A 17,621-nucleotide genomic window follows, 5' to 3' on the forward strand; every position below is an offset into this window, starting at 1 on the left:
ATTGTGTATGTGTGTATATATATCACATGTTCTTCATCCGTTTGTCAATGGACATTTGCATTCTTTCTATAGTTCGGCTATCGGCTATTGTTGATAATGCTGCTATAAAACATTGGGGTGCATGCACCCCTTCGAATTCGTATTCGTGTATCCTTTGGGTGAGTACCTAATAGTGTAATTGCTAGGTTGTAGGGTAGTTCTCGTTTTAGTTTTTTGAGGAACCTCCACAATGTTTTCCAGAGTGGCTGCACCAGTTTGCATTCCCACCAGCAGCACAAGAGGGTTTCCCTTTCACTGCATCCTCACCAACACCTGTTGTTTCTTGTGTTGTTAATTTTAGCCATTCTTACAGGTGTGAGGTGGTATCTCATTGTGGTTTCGATGTGTATTTCCCTGACGATGAGTGATGTTGAGCATCTTTTCACGTGTCTGTTGGCCATCCGGATGTCTTCTTTGGGAAAGTGTCTGTTCATGTCTTCTGCCCATTTCTTAACTGGGTTGTTTTTTGGGTGTTGAGTTTGAAGTTCTTTATAGATTTTGGATATTAACCCTTTATCAGATATGTCATTTGTAAATATATTCCCCCATTCCATAGGCTGCCTTTTAGTTTTGTTGACTATTTCCTTTGCTGTGCAGAAGCTTTTTATCTTGACCAGGTTCCAACAGTTCATGTTTCCTTTTGTTTCCCTTGCCTCTGGTGATGTGCCTAGCAAGAAGTTGCTCTGGCCAAGGTCAAAGAGGTTGCTGCCTGTGTTCTCCTCTAGGATTTTGATGGTTTTCTGTCTCACATTTAGGTCTTTCATCCACTTTGAATTTATTTTTGTGTATGGTGTAAAAAAGTGGTCCAGTTTCATTCTTCTGTGTGTCACTGTCCAGTTTTCCCAACACCGTTTGTTGAAGAGACTGCCTTTTTCCCATTGGATATTCTTTCCTGCTTTGTCGAAGATGAGCTGACCATACAGTTGTGGATCCATACTCTGTTCCATTGATCTATGTGTCTGTTTTTATGCCAGTACCATACTGTCTTGATGACTACAGCTTTGTAATACACCAATTATAATGCCTCTAGTTTTGTTTTTCTTTTTCAGAATTGCTTTGCCTATTCGGCTCTTTTGGTTCCGTGCAAATTTTAGGATTGTTTGTTCTAGCTCTGCAAAAAATGCTGAGGGTATTTTGACAGGGATTGCATTAAATGTGTAGATTGCTTTGGGTAGTATAGACATTTTAACAATGTTCGTTCTTCTAATCCATAAGCATGGAATACTTTCCCATTTCTTTGTGTCTTCTTCAATTCCTTTCATAAGTGTCCTATAGTTTTTAGGGTATGGATCTTTTACCTTCTCGGTTAGGTTTACTCCTATGTGTCTAATTGGTTTTGGTGCAATTATAAATAGGATCAATTTCATGATTTCTTTTTCTGCTGCTTTGCTACTTGGTGTATAGAAACGCAACCAATCTCTGTCTGTCGATTTTATATCCTGCAACTTTGCTGAATTCATGTATTAGTTCTAGCAATTTTTTGATAGTCTTTCGAGTTTTCTACATCGAGTATCATGTCATCTGCAAAATAGTGAAAGTTTGATTTCTTCCTTGCTGATTTGGATGCCTTTTGTTTCTTTCTGTTGTCTGATTGCTGAGGCGAAGCTTTCCAGTACAATGTTAAATAGTAATGGTGAGACTGGACAACACTGTCTTGTTCCTGGCGGTAGGGGAAAGGCTCTCAGTTGTTCCCCACCGAGGATGATATTATCTGTGGGTCTTTTGTATGTGGCCTTTATGGTGTTTGAGGTATATTCCTTCTCCTCCTACTTTGTCGAGAGTTTTTATCAAGAATGGAGGCTATGTTTTGTCAGATGCTTTTTCTGCATCTATTGACAGGATCATATGGTTCTTATCCTTTCTTTTATTAACGTGGTGTATCATGTTGCACCAACATGATATTTGTAGATATTGCACCAATGCTGCAGCCCAGGACTAAATCCCATTTGATCATGGTGAATAATTCTTTTAATGTACTGTTAAATTCAGTTTGCCAGTATCTTGTTGAGAATTTTTGCATCCATGGTCATCAGAAATATTGGCCTATAATTCTCCTTTTTAGTGGAGTCTTTGGTTTTGGAATCAAGGTAATACTGGCTTCAGGGAATGAGTTTGGAGGCTTTCCTTCCATTTGTATTTTTTGGAACAGTTTGTGAAGAGTAGGTATTAATTCTTCTTTAAGTGTCTGTTAGTGGGACGGCTGGGTGGGTCAGTTGGTTAAGTATCCGACTTCGGCTCAGGTCATGATCTCGTGGTTTGTGGGTTTGAGCCCGTGTCTGGCTCTGTGCTGACATCTCAGAGCCTGGAGCCTGCTTCAGATTCTGTGTCTCCTTCTCCCTCTCAAAAATAAATACACATTAAGATAATTTAAATGTCTAGTAAAATTCCCTGGGAAGCCCTCTAGCCCAGGACTTTTGTTTGTTTGGAGATTTTTTGTTTGTTTGTTTGGAGATTTTTGATTATAGATTCAATTTCTTTGCTGGTTATGGGCCTGTTCAAATATTCCATTTCTTCTTGTTTGAGTTTTAGTAGTTGTGAGTTTCTAGGAATTTGCCCATTTCTTCCAGATTGCCCAGTTTGTTGGCATATAATTTTTCATAGTATTCTCTTACAGTTGTTTGTATTTCTGTGGTGTTGGTTGTAATCTCTCCCCTTTCATTCATGATTTTATCTATTTGGGTCCAGTCTGGACAGGGGTTTATTAACTTTGTTTATTCTTTCAGAGAACCAGCTCTTGGTTTCATTGATCTGTTCTACTGTTTTGTTTGTTTCTATATTGTTTACTTCTGCTCTAATCTTTATTATTTCCCTTCTTCTGCTGGCTGTGGGCTTTATTTGCTCCTCCTTTTCTAGTTCCTCTAGGTGTAAGTTTTGCTTGTGTATTTGGAACCTTTCTCACTTCTTGAGATAGGCCTGAATCACAGCAGTCCATTTTGGTTTTTGTTTTCTGTGCCTGTTCTGGCACGGACGCATGTTCTCTGGGTCCCAACAGCTTCCTGCGCTTGAGGCGTCCACGATTTACAGATGTGAATCGAATGGCATGTCGGTCCCTCCACCCTGAGGAATGGCACCTTCACAGGCCCTGGGAGGAGTTAGAGCCTCAGCGTCCTTCACTTTTTTGGGAAAAGTGTGCAGCAGGAGGGGGGCCTGCCCGCCGCACTCAGCCCTTCTCTCCCCACCACCCCACACCTTGCACGGCCTCACAGGCTGCATGCCCAGATTCCAGCCACCCCACCCCTGAGAGCAGCCACCCTGCGTCCCCACTTTGGGGCACCTTTGTCAAAGGCACAGGACCTCAACTGCACATGCAGAGGGCTGAGCTCGGTGGCTTCTCTTTGGAAATTCCCTCCTCCTCCTACAGGGGTGGCCAAAGCTGTGGGGGTTCGTTGGGTCAGAGTGGCAAGGACCTGCCCTCGGGGCCCCCTTGAGAGTGGAAGAGACTTCCAGGTAAAGCCACCGAGGCCTCTGTTTGGACAGTTGAGGGCAGCAGGAGGCCTAGAGGGCTGTGTGTGGCCCAAGCACTGAGCACCGGGACAGAGGCCCCGGGCCGGCCCGGCTCTGACCGAGGGGTGCCGCTGTACAGCCCTGAGCTTGGCTTCTGCCTGCACGGAAAGGACAGTCCAGGTTGGGCACGGGCGAGGACAGCGATGCCTGCCACGTTCTTTTTTGTTTGTTTATTGTGAGGGAGAGAGAGAGGGACAGAGAGAACGAGCAGGGGAGAGGGCCAGAGAGGATCCCAAGCAGGCTCCGTGCCGCCAGCACAGAGCCCAACATGGGGCCTGAACTCATGAACCGTGAGATCATGGCCTGAGCCGAAATCAAGAGTCCCACACTCAACCGACTGAGCCACCCAGGTGCCCCACCCACCACGTTCTTATACAACTCTTATGTGTTCTTATGCGCTCTTAAGTGGCTAAATGTTGACATTTCCCAAGTTCAGTTAGATTTAATAAAGTCCTAATTAAATTAAAAAACTCAAGGATTCTAAAATCCATTCAAAAAAATGCCGAGCAGGAAATGAAGCCTATTCCGAGGAAAACGAAGGTAGTGGCCAGGAGGCCACGGAGTAGAACTGCTAACCAAATAAGCAACACCTGGGTGGGGAGATGGTGCTGGCATGAAACACTGAGCGTGAGTGACCAAGATGATCCAGGGTGAGCAGGGCCTCTGCCTTGTCCTGCCCTCCGGCCCCTCCCCTGCCCTCCTATCCCCTGCCCTCCGGCCCCTCCCCTGCCCTCCTGTCCCTGCCCTCCCCACCTTTCTCGCAGTGCCGGCCATGGAACCCTCGGGGGCACTCGCAAGTGTAGGAGTCCTCATGGGCGTCACAGGAGCCTCCGTTGAAGCAGGGGTCCGAGTCACAGGGTGATGGCAGCGCTGGGGGGACAGAGGGTGGTCACCCTGACTTCCCAGCTGGAACCGAGGCCACTTAAAATATACAATTTGTGGGATTGTGGGGTGGGGGTCTTAAGTCTTTACACCAGGCTCTAAGGCCCTTCCCTGGAAATTCTTTTATTCTCAAATTTTCCAGAATTCATCCTACCTCTTGTATGAGCTAGGACGAGTTGTGGTACGTAGACGTTTCTATACGAGCACCACCCTCGTCATCACGTGTAATCATACGTTACGTACGTAAGCCATTACTTCTCTGCATACCAACACATACACAGGAGTAAGTATTTAATCACACATCCTGAATTAGGCTCGTGTGAAGGCTTTTCATAGCCAAGCCAGGGGCTCAGGGAAGAGCTCGCAAGCATCGAGACATGACTTTCCAGCTGTGAACTTCTGGCGGTGCAGGGGGTGGACACCTGGCCCAGACTACTGAAGGTGACACGGTAGGGGGTGGCGTCACACACGGGGCCTCTGGTGGCCTGTAGGGAAGCCCCGGCCTCCGCTTGCTGTGCCCCCACTCCTCCTCCTAACACCGCCCCCGCCCCGTGCCCTGCCCCCAGCTCACAGTGGCTGACGTTGTGGTCGGTGTGGCAGACGCAGAGGTAGCTCCCCCCGTACTCCATGCAGTAGCCCCCGTCCGGGCACTGCGTGTTCATGTTGCAGGGCGTGGCTGTGACTTCTGCAGGGAAGGAGGAGGCCCGTGTGTTTCCCTGGGGACTTGGAGTCCTTGGGAAGGAGCAGGTGGCCAGCCCCACACCCTGGGGTGGGAGCGGGGGATCACGGGACCCCTAGTTAAGGGTCTGGGTCTATGCTTTGGGCCCAGACCCAAGCCACCACCTATCCTCTGGTTTGGGGGACTTTTAGGGGCAAGGCGGAAAGGGTGCCCCCGCCACAGCCCTGGGCACTCACCAAATTCACAGAGGAGCCCAAAGAACCCTGGCGGACACTGGCAGAGGGTGGTGTTGGCCTCTAGGCATCTGCCACCGTTGCGGCACCCACAGTGCTCAGGGGTTCCTGCCGTAGACAAAGGGAGGGAAGAGCCTCCGATGTGGGAGTGCTGGAAGGCAGAGGCCTCCCCTGCACCTGCCTCCCTCCTGCGCCTGAGCCTCCCCTGCACCTGACAACACCTGTGCACCTGACTCTCTCCTGCGCCTGACCCTCCCTTGCGCCTGACTCCCTCCTGCTCTTGACCCTCCCCCCTCCCCTGCACCTCACCCTCCCCTGAGCCTGACCCTCTCCTGCACCTGACTCCCTCCTGCGCCTGACACACCTGGGCAACTGACTCTCTCCTAAGCCTGACCCACCCCTGCACTTGACTCCCCCTGCTCCTGACCCTCCCCTGCGCCTGACCCCCTCCTATGCCTGACCCTCCCCTGTTCCCATGAGTGCTGCTGTGTACACACACACACACACACACACACACACACACACACTCTTTCTCTCTCTCTCCCTCTCTCTCTTTTCCCTCCCCCCACCCCCTCGTGGGTGTTTGCATGCACACTTACCTGACTCCCTGCGTACACTACCACAGGAGGACCTTGCCCTGAACCACAGCCCCGGCAGCCCCAGCCCAGACTCACTCTCCCTGCAGTCGAGGCCAGTGAAGCCCTGGGGGCATTCGCACACGTAGCCCTCCTCTGCATCCACACAGGTGCCCCCGTTCTGGCAAGGGGCTGAGAGGCAGGGGTCGGGCACTGGGTGGCTTCCTGCAAGAAAGACAGAGGTCACCAGAGGCCACACGGAGAGCACGGGGCGGGGTGGGGTCGGGTGGGGAGTGAGGCCAAGGGCCTCCTTGCTCGGGCCCCACAGTGCTCAGGTCTCAGTGCAAGTGGGATTTGAGTCTGAGGCTCACTTTCTGGAAACTGCTTTCTAGCTGCCTGTCACTGTCTGAGCCCCCTCTGTGGGGAGCAGAAGGGGAAGCAAGAGTAAGCGCCCCATGGAGTGCACAGCTAAGGCCAGAGGCTCTAAACAAATGTTTCTAATCACACATTTCTGTTAGTAACATGGTTGGGATTTTCCACATACAGTTTTTGTTGATTTCTAGTTTAACTACTGTAATCAGAGAACACAGTCCTTTCCAACTGACTAAACTTTATTTTTTTTAATTTTTATTTAAATTTTAGTTGACAAGCAGTGCAATATTTGTTTCAGGAGTAGAACCTAGTGATTCATCCCTTGCATACAACACCCAGTGCTTATTCCAATGCCCTCCTTAGTACCCATCTGCCATCTAGCCCACTCCCCACCCATCTCCTCCCATCAGCCCTCAGTTTGTTCTCTATCGGTAAGAGTCTGTTGTGGTTTGTTTCCCTCTCTTCTCTTCCCCCCCTCTTCCTGTACACTCATCTGTTTTGTTTCTTAAATTCCAGATGAGTGAAATCACTTGGTATTTGTCTTTCTCTGATTGACTTATTTCACTTAGCACAATACACTCTAGCTCCATCCATGTCTTTGCAAATGGCAAAATCTCCTTCTTTTTGATGGCTGAGTAATATTCCATTGCCTACATACACCGTATCTTCTTTACCTAGTCATCAGTCGATGGACATTTGGGCTCTCTCCATAGCTTGGGTATTGTTGATAGTGCTGCTATAAACATTGGGGTACATGTGCCCCTTCCAGTCAGCATTTTTGTATCCTTTGGGCAAATACCTAGTAGTGCATTTGCTGGATTATGGGGTGAGATTTATTTTGTGTCCTACGGGATGGTCTGTCATAGTGAGTGCTCCATGAGCACTTGGAAAGGATGCGAGGGTTTGTAACTGTCACTTAGGTCCGGTGGTCCGACGGTGCTTTTCACATCTTTGAGGTCCATACTGATTTCTGTGAATCACTGAGAGTGGCGTATTGCAGCCACCCCGGTAGTTATGGATCTATTTCTCCTTGCTTTCGCTTCCTTTGTCCTGATACGTGTTCAGTGTTCACGGGTGCAAGTACATTACAGATGCTCTGCCTTTTTGATGGGTTGACACCTTTGGCATAAAAGAGTCATCCGTCTCCGGCAGTATTCCTTACTCTAGAGCTTACTCTGTTTGATATGAAGATAGCCACTCCAGCTTCTCTCGATCAGTGTTTGGCAACCTGTTCCTTTTCACTGTTTAGATGTTTGATTTCTTCGTGTGGTTCAGAATTTATCTTTTAAGTAATATATGGTACAATTGGCTTTTGCTCGATGTAGACTTTTAACACATGTACAATCTGTGTTGCCCCCACCACAATGAGGACACTGAGCACTCCGTCATCTCAAGTACTTCCTTGTTCTATCTTTTCAGGGTCACAGACTCCCTCCCTTCCTGAGCCCCTGGCAACTACTGATCTGTTCATCACCACAGTTTTGTCTAAGAATGAGAGAAGTGGAAGATTACGTATGAACAGTATGTGATCTTTTGAGACTGGCATCTTTCACTCAGCATCAGGCCTCCAAGATCTGTCTCAGTTGTATGATCAGCAATCATGTATTCCATGAACGGGGAAGGACATTTGGATTCCTAGGTTTTTGTGATTATAAATAGACACGCTATGAACGTTTGTGTATTTTGTGTGAACATAGTTGTTATTTCTTTAGGGTTAATAGCTAGGAATGGGATTGCTGGGTCATATTATAAGTGCACGTTTAACTTTATGAAACACTGCGAGGCTGTTTCCACAGTGGCTAAACCATTTGGCATCACCACCCAACATACGCAGGAGTTCCTATAGTTCTGTGTCCTCACCAGTCAGCACTTTTTCTCGTAGCCATTCTGATAGCTTTGTGGTGGTACCTCATCGTGGCTTTAATTTGGAATTCACCAGTGGCTAATGATAATGACAGATCACCACGTTTGTTCATGTGCTTCTTTGCCTTCTGGGAATCCTTTATGGTTAAATGTCTTGTTCAGGTCTTTTGCCCATTTTGTGATTGGCTGGCTGTTTGGTCACAGTTGAGCATGGAGAGTTCTTTATGTGTTCCAGACACCACTCCTTTGTCAGACAGGACTTCTTGAAGCATGCAGCTTGTCTCCTCATTCTCTGGACCGTGTCTTTCACAGAGAAGTGTGTTTCATTCTGATGAAGACCACTGTTTCTGTCTTTCTCTGCTGGGATATGCTTTTGCTGTCTGACCTAAGAACCTTCATCTAACCCTAGGTCACAGAGATTTTCGTCCTATGTTTTCTTCTAGGAATATAATGGTTTCAGGTTTTCCATTCAGGTCTATGATTCATTCTGACCTAATCTTGTATAAGGTGTGGGGTTGAAGCTGAAGTTCATTTTTTGCACAAGAATGTCTAATTGTTCCGATACCGTGTGTTGAAAAGGTAATCCTTTCTCCACTGAATTGCTTTCATACCTTTTAAAAAACTTGGCCATATATGTGTGGGTCTTCTGGATCCTGTCTTCCATTCCAGGGATGTATGTGTCAATCCCTTTGCCAATACCACAGGGTCTTAATCACTGTAGCTTTATAGTTAAGTCTTAACACTAGGTAGTGTGATTCTTCAACATTTATTCTTTTCCAAAATTGTTTTGGCTGTCTTAATTCCTTTGTCTTTTCATATAAATTTTAGGACCAGCTTATGCATAGCTACAAAACTCTGCTGAGACTTTGGTTGGAATCATGTTAAATCTATAGATCACCTTGGGGAGGACTGACATATTTACTATGTTGAGTCTCCCAATCCATGAGCATGGGATGTCCCTCCATTTCCTTAGATCTTCAGTTTCTCTCACCAGAATTTTGTGGTGTTCAGCATACAAGTCCTGTACGTGTTTTGTCAGATTTACGCCTAAGTCTTTCAATTTGGGAGAAGCTATTATAAATGGTATTGTTTTTAACATTTTTGATCGGATTGCCCAACTTAAGGAGCTCTGGAATTCAGAAGTGATTATGGGGTTGCTGAACCCAGATCCCCCTCTCTGCAATCTCCCCGTAGTTCCCAGTGCTCTGGGGCGACCCCTGAGTCCTCTGGCAAGAAATCTGGGGCTTTCATTGACCCCATTCTGCTACTTCCATCCTGTGAGTGCGCTCTCAAGTCTGGGCCAAGTGGTGGGTGGACAGAGAAAAAGAAAAGCAATGGAAGTTGCCCATCCTTGTGGAGTCATAGGACCTCCAGGTGGAGAGGAAGTTTCCTCCTGTCAGTTTGGACCCCTGAGGGCCCCCCCGCCCCACCCATTGCTGCTATTGTTGGCCCTGCTTCTCGTGCCCGACTAGTGGCTACTCCTGGAGCTCTTTCTGTCCATCTGATGCTCATTTGTGGCCCGGGAGATGCTTTGAGTCCAGGCAGGGGAGGCACCAGAGGAAAAAAATGACAAATTCACCACTGGTTCTGTGGTGCTTCGAAGCTTGGACCTCTTCCCCGGTCCGCCTGCTACTATTTATTTTTCCGAGTCCTCAGAGAGCTACTCCACGCATTCTGTCCAGGATTTATGGCTGCATCCAGTGGGAGAAACAGGGCACAGCACGCTTACCCCATCTTACCCAAAACCAGAAACCCACTCCACTACTTTCAAATTATCTGTGTCTTTATATTTATAGTAGGTTTCTTGTAGACAGTATCTAGTCGGGTCTTGCTTTTCAATGCAGTTTTACAACATCTGCTTTTTAAGTGGTGTGTGTACCAGTGTCACATGTTAACAGAACTAGCAGTGTGATCAAACCTGCCACCGTGCTGGTGGTTGTGACTCGTTCTATGTATTTCTTACTCCTTTTTTTCTTCTTTTCCTGCCTTCTGGATTGAGTATTTTTAGGAATCCGTTTTATTTCCACCACTGTTTTATTTATTTATTTTTTTTAAGTTTATTTATTTTGACGGGGGAGAGGCAGAGAGAGAGGGAGAGAGAGAGAGAATCCCAAGCAGGGTCTGCACAGGCAGAAATGTTAAAGGAAATTGCTTAGATTAAAGAAAAATGGTACCAGATGAACATCCGGATCTACACAAATGAATGAAGGGCTCTGGAAACGCTAACTATGTGGGTAAATGTACAAGCATACCTCATTTTACTGGGCTTCACTGATCCTGTGTTCTTTATAAATTGAAGGTTTGTAGCAACCCTGCACCAAGCAAGTCCCTGGGGCCATTTTTCTAATCGCATTTGTTCACTTTATGTCTCTGTGCCACATTTTGGTAAGTTTGCAGTATTTCAAAATTTTAAACTGTGATTATATTTGTTATGGTGATCTGTGATCAGTGCTTATAACTCACTAAAAGCTCAGATGATGGTTACCATTTTTTAGCAAAGTAGGTTTTTTAAAAAATATTTTTAATGTTTATTTATTTTTGAGAGAGAGAGACAGAGCGTGAGCAGGGGAGAGACAGAGAGAGAGGGAGACAAATAATCCGAAGCAGGCTCCAGGCTCTGAGCTGTCAGCACAGAGCCCGACGTGGGGCTCGAACCCACAAACTGCGAGATCATGACCTGAGCCAAAGTCAGATGCTTAACCGACTGAACCCCCCAGGCACCCCTAGCAAAGCAGTTTTTAATCAAGGTGTGTATATTTTCTTAGATGTGATGCTATTACACACTTAATAGACTGCAGTGTAGTGTTAACATAACTTTTATAGGCACTGGGAAACCAGAAAATTCATTTGACTCCCTTTATTGCCATATCCATGTTATTATAGTGGTCTGGAACTGAACCCACAGTATCTCCAAGGTATAATTGTAAAATACTTCTCTTCTTTTTAATCTCTTTAAAGATAATTTTAACACAAAAAACAAAAGTATGTTTTGGGCTTTGTAGCATTTATAGAAATAAATGTATGACCTTAATAGCTTAAAGCAGAGTGTGCAAGCTTTTCCTGTGAAGCACCAGATACTAGAATTTTTGGCTTTAAGAGCCATGTGACCACAGACATTCAACTTGCCAGTGTAATGCAAAAGCAGCCAGCCATAGACAGACATGAATGAATGGGCATGGCTGTGTTCCAATAAAACTTTATTTTTTAAAATGGGTGTCAGGCGGGGTGCCTACGTGGCTCGGTCGCTCAAACATCTGACTCTTGGTTTCGGCTCGGGTCATGATCTTGCGGTTCATGAGTTTGAGCCCTGTGTCGGGCTCCATGCTGACCCCGCAGAGCCCGCTTGGGATTCTCTCTCTTCCCCCGGACCTTTCTCCCCTTCTCTGCCCCTCCCCACCTCTTTCAAAATAAATAAATAAACTTAAAAAAAAAAACCCATTTCTTATAGATCAGATACGCCGGTGCTGAATTCTCTGTTTTTGCTGTCTGACAGGTCTTTACTTCGTGTTTGAGAGACAGTTTTTCTGTGTATACACTGCGAGGGGGACCGCCCGCTGTCTTGAGGCTGGCACTGCTTCTGATGAGAAGTCTTTACCATTCTTGTTTCTCTTTGTCCTGTGTCTGGTCTTTGTCCTCTGGCTGCATTTCAGATTTTCTCTGTTACTTGTTTTCAGCAATTTGATTATGATGTGCTTTGTGTGATTTTCTTCCCGCTTTTCTTGGATACGTGGGTTTTAATTTTCATCCAACTTAGAAAATACGTGGCTATTATTTCCTCAATCTTTTTCTGTGCCCCTGCAGCCCCTCCATCTTTCTGGGCCCCACGTGTGTAGACCCTAAACTGCCTGGTGTGTGTCACACGGGTCCCTGAAGACTCGGCCTTGGTCGCAGTCTCTCTCCTTCCTGTGCTGCCTGTTGGGTCGTTTCGTCCAGTGCACGGATCTTTCCTTCTGCAGTGTCTAACCTGTGGTTAATAGGTCCAGTGTGTTTTTAATACAGAGATTTTACGTTTTGTATCTCTAGAAGTTCCTTGTATCTTCTTCTCACTGTGTCTTTTCCCCTCCACAGCCTTGAGCACACAGAGCATGTTCACATGAGATGATTAAACGTGCACATCTGCTAATTTCAGCGTCTCTGCCGTCCGCTCCTGTTCATCTATTTTCCTTCTGGCTGTGGGTCATAATATTCTTTTGCTTTCTAATTTACTTAATTAACAATTGTTTAAATGTTTATTTATTTTTGAGAGAGAAAGACAAAGCGCGAGCAGGGGAGGGACAGAAAGAGAGAGGGGGACGCAGAATCCGAAGCAGGCTCCAGGCTCCGAGCCGTCGGCACAGAGCCCGACGTGGGGCTCGAACTCACGAACCGGTCAGGAGAGATCCTGACCTGAGCCGAAGTCAGAGGCTCAACCGACTGAGCCTGTGGGTCATATATTCTTGATGCTTAGTATGCCTGGTAGTTTTTGGCTGGGCATTTTGGGGTCCTGGATTCTGTTACATTCCTTTAAGGAGTATAGGATTTGATTCTGGCATGTGGTTAAACTACTTGTGATTGGTTTGAGCCTTTCAGACTTTCTTTCAGTGTTTGTTAGGACAGGTCAGATTAGCCTTTACTCTAGCATCTATGTATCCACACCAGCAAGATGATCCCCACCGACGACCCTCCTCAGTGTTGGCCCCGGCTGTGAAGAGCTCTCTGCACCCTGGCTGTAGAGAGGCGGGTTATTCTGAGCCTTGTAGAGTTCCAAAGATTGTCTGACTCACACTTCTGGGGGCTCCTTCCCGGCCTGTGGACCTCACCCCACCTGGACTGTGCTGAGCAGAGTTGGGGTCCCCTCTGCTCATCCTCAGAGCTGCTTCTCACATCTCCTCCAACCTCCTGCTTAGTAGTCCCATCCCTTTTGGGATTCTCCCCACAAACTGCAACCACCAAACTCGAGTCCCAGTCTCCAAGACCCCGAGACTCCGGGGAACTGCTGGAGCCTGGATCCCTTGCTGCAAGGGGCCGGGGGGGGCTTCCTGCAGGCAGACTCAGGGCAGTTGTGGGGTGTACTGCACTTCAGTCCCTCCTCGCAGGGCAACAGTCCCAGGACGTCTGTTGTCCAGAGGCCAAAAATAGTTGTTTCGTGTATCTTGTCCGGTTTTCCAGTCATTGACGGCGAGGGAAATTCCCTTGGCCAGAAGCAGAAGAGTGGATACTGTTTTTTAAAATTACCTCCACCTTTTGGTCACCTTCCTGTTGAATCTGATTAGGATGTCAAGGCTGGCATCTTGCAACGTGACTGATGAGCGTACATTAGGGATGGAGGTGTCGGTTCTGTCCTTCCTTATTACTTGCTTGTATTTGCGTTATTCTTCCCATACCAAATGTGGTTTCTTTGCAAAATCTTTTAAAATCATTAATCTGTTTTCTGACATGAGTTTAGTTAAGTTCACAGATATTTAGAAAATAATCTGGGCAAGGTGAGCTGTGACCCCTCACAGTGATTTTAAGCAACCAGACAGATAAGATTGGTGCCCTCCCCTCCTCCCCTCTGCACTGCAGAGCCTCACCCTGTCCTCAGGACGTGGCCCGTCCTATGTGTGGCCGTCTGACCAAAGGCTGATGGAGGGCATAGCATCCACCCACATCTTACTTGTGGGCAAAATGTCATTTCCTTCTTAAGTTTTTAGACTCCAAGTAAACCTGACGAGCTTGTCTTGGGCCCTCTGGGGAGCAGCTGCCCATGCCGTGCACACTACTCTCATTGGCACAGTGGCCGAGCAAGACCTTTGGAGGTCAGAGCAATGTCAGACGCTGACAGCCTGGATTTGTTCTGTGGGTTGTAAAATCTGGTTGTTTTTTACATTGATCTACCAAGTCGTAATCAGCATTTAAAACAATGGGAAATAGAAACCAGCAAATTTCATCACATGTAGTAAAGATCAGTTTTCTTTCCAACTCCTGTCGCTCATTCCCTTGCACGGTGAGCGGTCTGGAGTCGGAAAGAAGGATGTTAAAAAGCCAAGAATCTCCTGAGCTGGAGGAGGGGCCTTGAGAGTGTGGCCGTCTTTCCCTGCATGTTACAGATGGACATGGGGACTGGAGAGGACCCTGCACGGCACGTGGGCGGCAGAGTCGGGGCCACAATGGCAGCTCTGGGGACAGGCTGGCACAGGCAGGCTGGGGAGGTGACCCTCCCCACCCCAGACCGCAGTGGAGCCGATCTGGACAGTGAGGTAAAGGGGCTGGGTGCCCGCGCTGGACCGCCGTCGCTGTGGGGCCCGGGGGCTGTGGGCACGTGCCATTACCTGTCTCGCAGCGAGGTCCTGCGAACGGCTCTGAGCACAGGCAGGTGAAATTCCCCACGAGGTCCACACACGAGCCTCCATTCAGGCACGGGCCCGAGGCACATTCATCCACGTCTGCGGGCAGAGGAGGTGGGAGCTTGCTCGAGCCAGCCTTTGGCTCCCTGGCACCTGGTCTGGCCAGGCAGGAGCCTCTCCCTTCCCCCGGGCAGGCCACTCACCCGTCTCGCAGGCCGTGCCCGTGTAGCCGGCCTGGCACAGGCACACCGCCGAGCCGCTCTCCGCCTGGCACCGGCCGCCGTTCTCACACTCTCTGGTGTCACATGGAGACAGTGCTGCACGTGCAGAGGGGGGAAGGTGTTGGACTCCTCGCTGTGGCCGCGGGGGCGGGGGGGAGTCCCGTGGAGCCCCACTCTGCGGGCGGCTCTGGAGGGTGTTGGCTGTGGGGGGCCTGGCCCGGACGGTCCCCACCCATCGGCCTCGAGCTCGTCCCCGCCGGGGTTGTGGCAGCAGATCTGGGGTGGAAGGGGGCTGTGCGCGCTGGTGGGGGGCGCAGGGGTGAGTGGGCCCAGGTTCCGCCCTCCCTGTGGTTCCTCTTCTCAGTTGCCAGCACAGAGTGGGATTCTGGGGCACTGGCTGGAGGGATTCCTCTGGGCCAGAGCCTTGAAGGGGTGCAGCGGGCAGGGGTGCAGGAGGAGAATGGCCCTTAGGGGAAGGGGCGAGGCGGGGAGGAGGCATGTCTTGCCGCAGAGCTGGGCGCAGAGGCTGTCAGCCCCCACCAGGTGGGGGTGAGCTGAGGTGGTGCCTGTTCCTGGCCACCTCCACCCAGCGTGCTGGCCTCTCAGACTCCCTGGTGGCTGCTGGCCCCTGAGCTCCGGTGGCTGAGCCGGGGGTGGGGGGGACACTGCCTTCCCTCAGCCATGACACATGTCCTGATGACAGCGCATTCCCCAAATGACTCAGTGTGGGCGCCAAATGCATCGGGAGCACGTGGCCCTCCCGGGTCTCGTGGGGGACAGTGGGAGGAAGGAGACGGCAGTGTGGAGGGGCTCTGCTGGCTGACGGCACCAGGTGACCCCCGTCTCCCGGACCCTGACTCCACCAGAGAGCAGGGCTGGGCACCCGTGGGGAGGGGAGGCTCATGGTGAACAGCGCAGGTGTCCCTGTCTGGACGCTGCTGGGTGTCCCTGCTGTCGTGTGCCCTGGTGGCTGAGGTGGGTCCTGAGACCAGCGAGCGTCGGTGGGGACCTGGGACTCGTCGGTGTCACTGTCTTGGCCGTGAGGAATCTGAGGCACGGGGCCACCGGCTCCAGCCCCAGGCCCTCCGAGGGGCCTCCCTGGGCCCAGACACGTGTATGTGCACTGGAGTCACAGACCTTGAAACATTCCTTGTGGCTATAAGTCTCCCTGAAAAATGGTTCTTCTAAGATCGAAGCTTCTTGTACAGTCGCTGTTTGTACACACTTGATTTAACGACGTGTTATGTGTCTCTAAATAATGGTTGAACATCAGTAAGTGTCTTTAGGGGAATGGGTGTGTGGCCCAGCCCAGGGGCGTTAGGGATCACGGTGCTTTGGTCTTAAGAGGCTCTTTTTCTTGGGCTCCCCTAGCAGCTTCCCACAGTGAGACTGGGGGTGGAAGTGGGGGCCCCCCTTCCGGCACCAGGTAGGCAAAGGCAGGGTGAAGGGACCCCAGAGAGGTGCTGGAGGAAGGGCAGGGGGTGGTGTTTGGAAGGAGGGAGGCAGGTGGGGTGCAGCAACAAGGAGGTCTCAAGAAGGACCCCAACCCTTGCCTGTGAGACCTGGGGGCCTCCCCTTCTGTTGGGGGCTGTTGGGGTTTGGGGTCCTGGGGGTACAGAGAGGAAGAGGGTGGGGGGTCGTGCCCTTCTGCACCCCACAGCTGGCCTGTCCGACCTCAGGAGCCCCCACATTCCCCCCAAGCCAGTCCAGAGCTGAGAGGCAAGCGATGGCCCGTAGCACCTGGGGCGGCCCTCGTGCAGGCCCTGTGGCCCGGCTGGAACCGGGCACCGACTGCTCCAACGTGTCATCCCTGGTGTGGGCACCAGGGCCCAGGAGGCGCTCTGGATTTGCCTCTCGAGTCTCCGCTCCTGCCCCCACGAGCCTCGGGGCTGCCCGAGTCTACCGCCGAGCCCTCCGCGGATGCCGACCCGGTGCCCCCACTGGGCTGACCACATGTCCCTGGACGGGGTGCCCCGCAGCCGCTGGCGTTCCTCTCACCTGTCTCACAGGTGGGCCCCCCGAAGCCGGCTGGGCATCGGCAGCTGAAGCTGTTGATGCCGTGTGTGCAGGTCCCGCCGTTCTGACATGGATGGGAAGCACATTCGTTAACATCTGAAAAACAGGGCCGGCTGGGGCCTCAGTGGACGAAGCCGGGTTGGGGAGACTCTGCCCGGACGCCCTCCCGGCCTCGCTTCAGGGGGGGTCGGCTCAGACGGGGCAGCCGTAGCCCCGCCTGCCATGCTCTCTGTCAGGGAGCCTCTGTGTGCCCCCCTCCATCGCCCACACTGTGGGGACAGACACCCTGACCTTGGGCTCTTGGGACCCCTGGCTGTGCTGCAGTGCAAACTCACCCAGGTGACACCGCCTCCCGGTGAAGCCTGAGAGGCAGGAGCAGCTGTAGGAGGGGTTGCCCGTGATGCAGTCGTCAATGCACTTGCCGCCGTTGAGGCAGGGACGCAGGGCCAGGCACACGGAGGCTGTGGACACAGGAGGGAACCGAGCCGTCCCTTCCCTCCCCTGACCCAAAGGGCCCGTCTCTGAAGGATCGCCGGTGGTCTGCTGGCCACCCAGCATCCACGATTCACTTCCCAGGTCTCCCAGGGTGCCCAGTGCACCTGCCGTGTGTCCTGCTGACATTTAGATTCCTACGCTGTGACTCTGGCTTTCCCTGGAGGCCAGGCTTTCCCAGAATCCTTTAAACCCACAGCACTTCCTACCTCTTTAATGCATCAACTTGTCTGAGGAACTAACAAGGTTCAAGACCCAAGGGTGCCTAGCGACACAGGAAGGTGTGCGGGCATGAGTGAGCCTGATGAGAAGGACGTCTGCAGGTGTGGACGAGGGGGACCCACCCCTGTGGGAGCCAGAGGCGGTGGGCGGGGGTCCCTCGGGCCTTTCTGAGGGGATGCAGTCTGCTCCCAGGGGCGCCCCTGATAGTTACGGAAACG

The 17,621-nt window shown here is 50.5% G+C and overlaps 2 protein-coding genes across 13 annotated transcripts in view; one reads left to right on the forward strand and one right to left on the reverse strand.

The window, feature by feature from the left end:
• The window catches only part of MTERF4 (mitochondrial transcription termination factor 4), a 69,572-nt gene that overhangs the window by 46,070 nt on the left and 5,881 nt on the right, over nucleotides 1-17,621 (forward strand). The window lies entirely within an intron of this gene.
• The window catches only part of SNED1 (sushi, nidogen and EGF like domains 1), an 89,456-nt gene that overhangs the window by 40,239 nt on the left and 31,596 nt on the right, over nucleotides 1-17,621 (reverse strand). For all 12 annotated transcript variants that reach the window (XR_009253348.1, XR_009253346.1, XR_009253387.1 and 9 more), the window contains 8 exons: nucleotides 17,025-17,150; nucleotides 16,672-16,785; nucleotides 14,656-14,769; nucleotides 14,438-14,551; nucleotides 6,012-6,137; nucleotides 5,341-5,445; nucleotides 4,997-5,110; nucleotides 4,297-4,413 (listed from right to left, as the gene is read on the reverse strand). Coding sequence is in view for 8 of the 12 variants with exons in the window: in XM_058698718.1 (XP_058554701.1) it covers nucleotides 4,297-4,413; nucleotides 4,997-5,110; nucleotides 5,341-5,445; nucleotides 6,012-6,137; nucleotides 14,438-14,551; nucleotides 14,656-14,769; nucleotides 16,672-16,785; nucleotides 17,025-17,150 (930 nt within the window). In the remaining 4 variants the exon portion in view is untranslated. The remainder of the gene's footprint in view (nucleotides 1-4,296; nucleotides 4,414-4,996; nucleotides 5,111-5,340; nucleotides 5,446-6,011; nucleotides 6,138-14,437; nucleotides 14,552-14,655; nucleotides 14,770-16,671; nucleotides 16,786-17,024; nucleotides 17,151-17,621) is intronic.

The sequence above is a fragment of the Neofelis nebulosa genome, chromosome 2 (genome assembly GCF_028018385.1).
Source record: "Neofelis nebulosa isolate mNeoNeb1 chromosome 2, mNeoNeb1.pri, whole genome shotgun sequence".
NCBI classification, from domain to species: domain Eukaryota; kingdom Metazoa; phylum Chordata; class Mammalia; order Carnivora; family Felidae; genus Neofelis; species Neofelis nebulosa.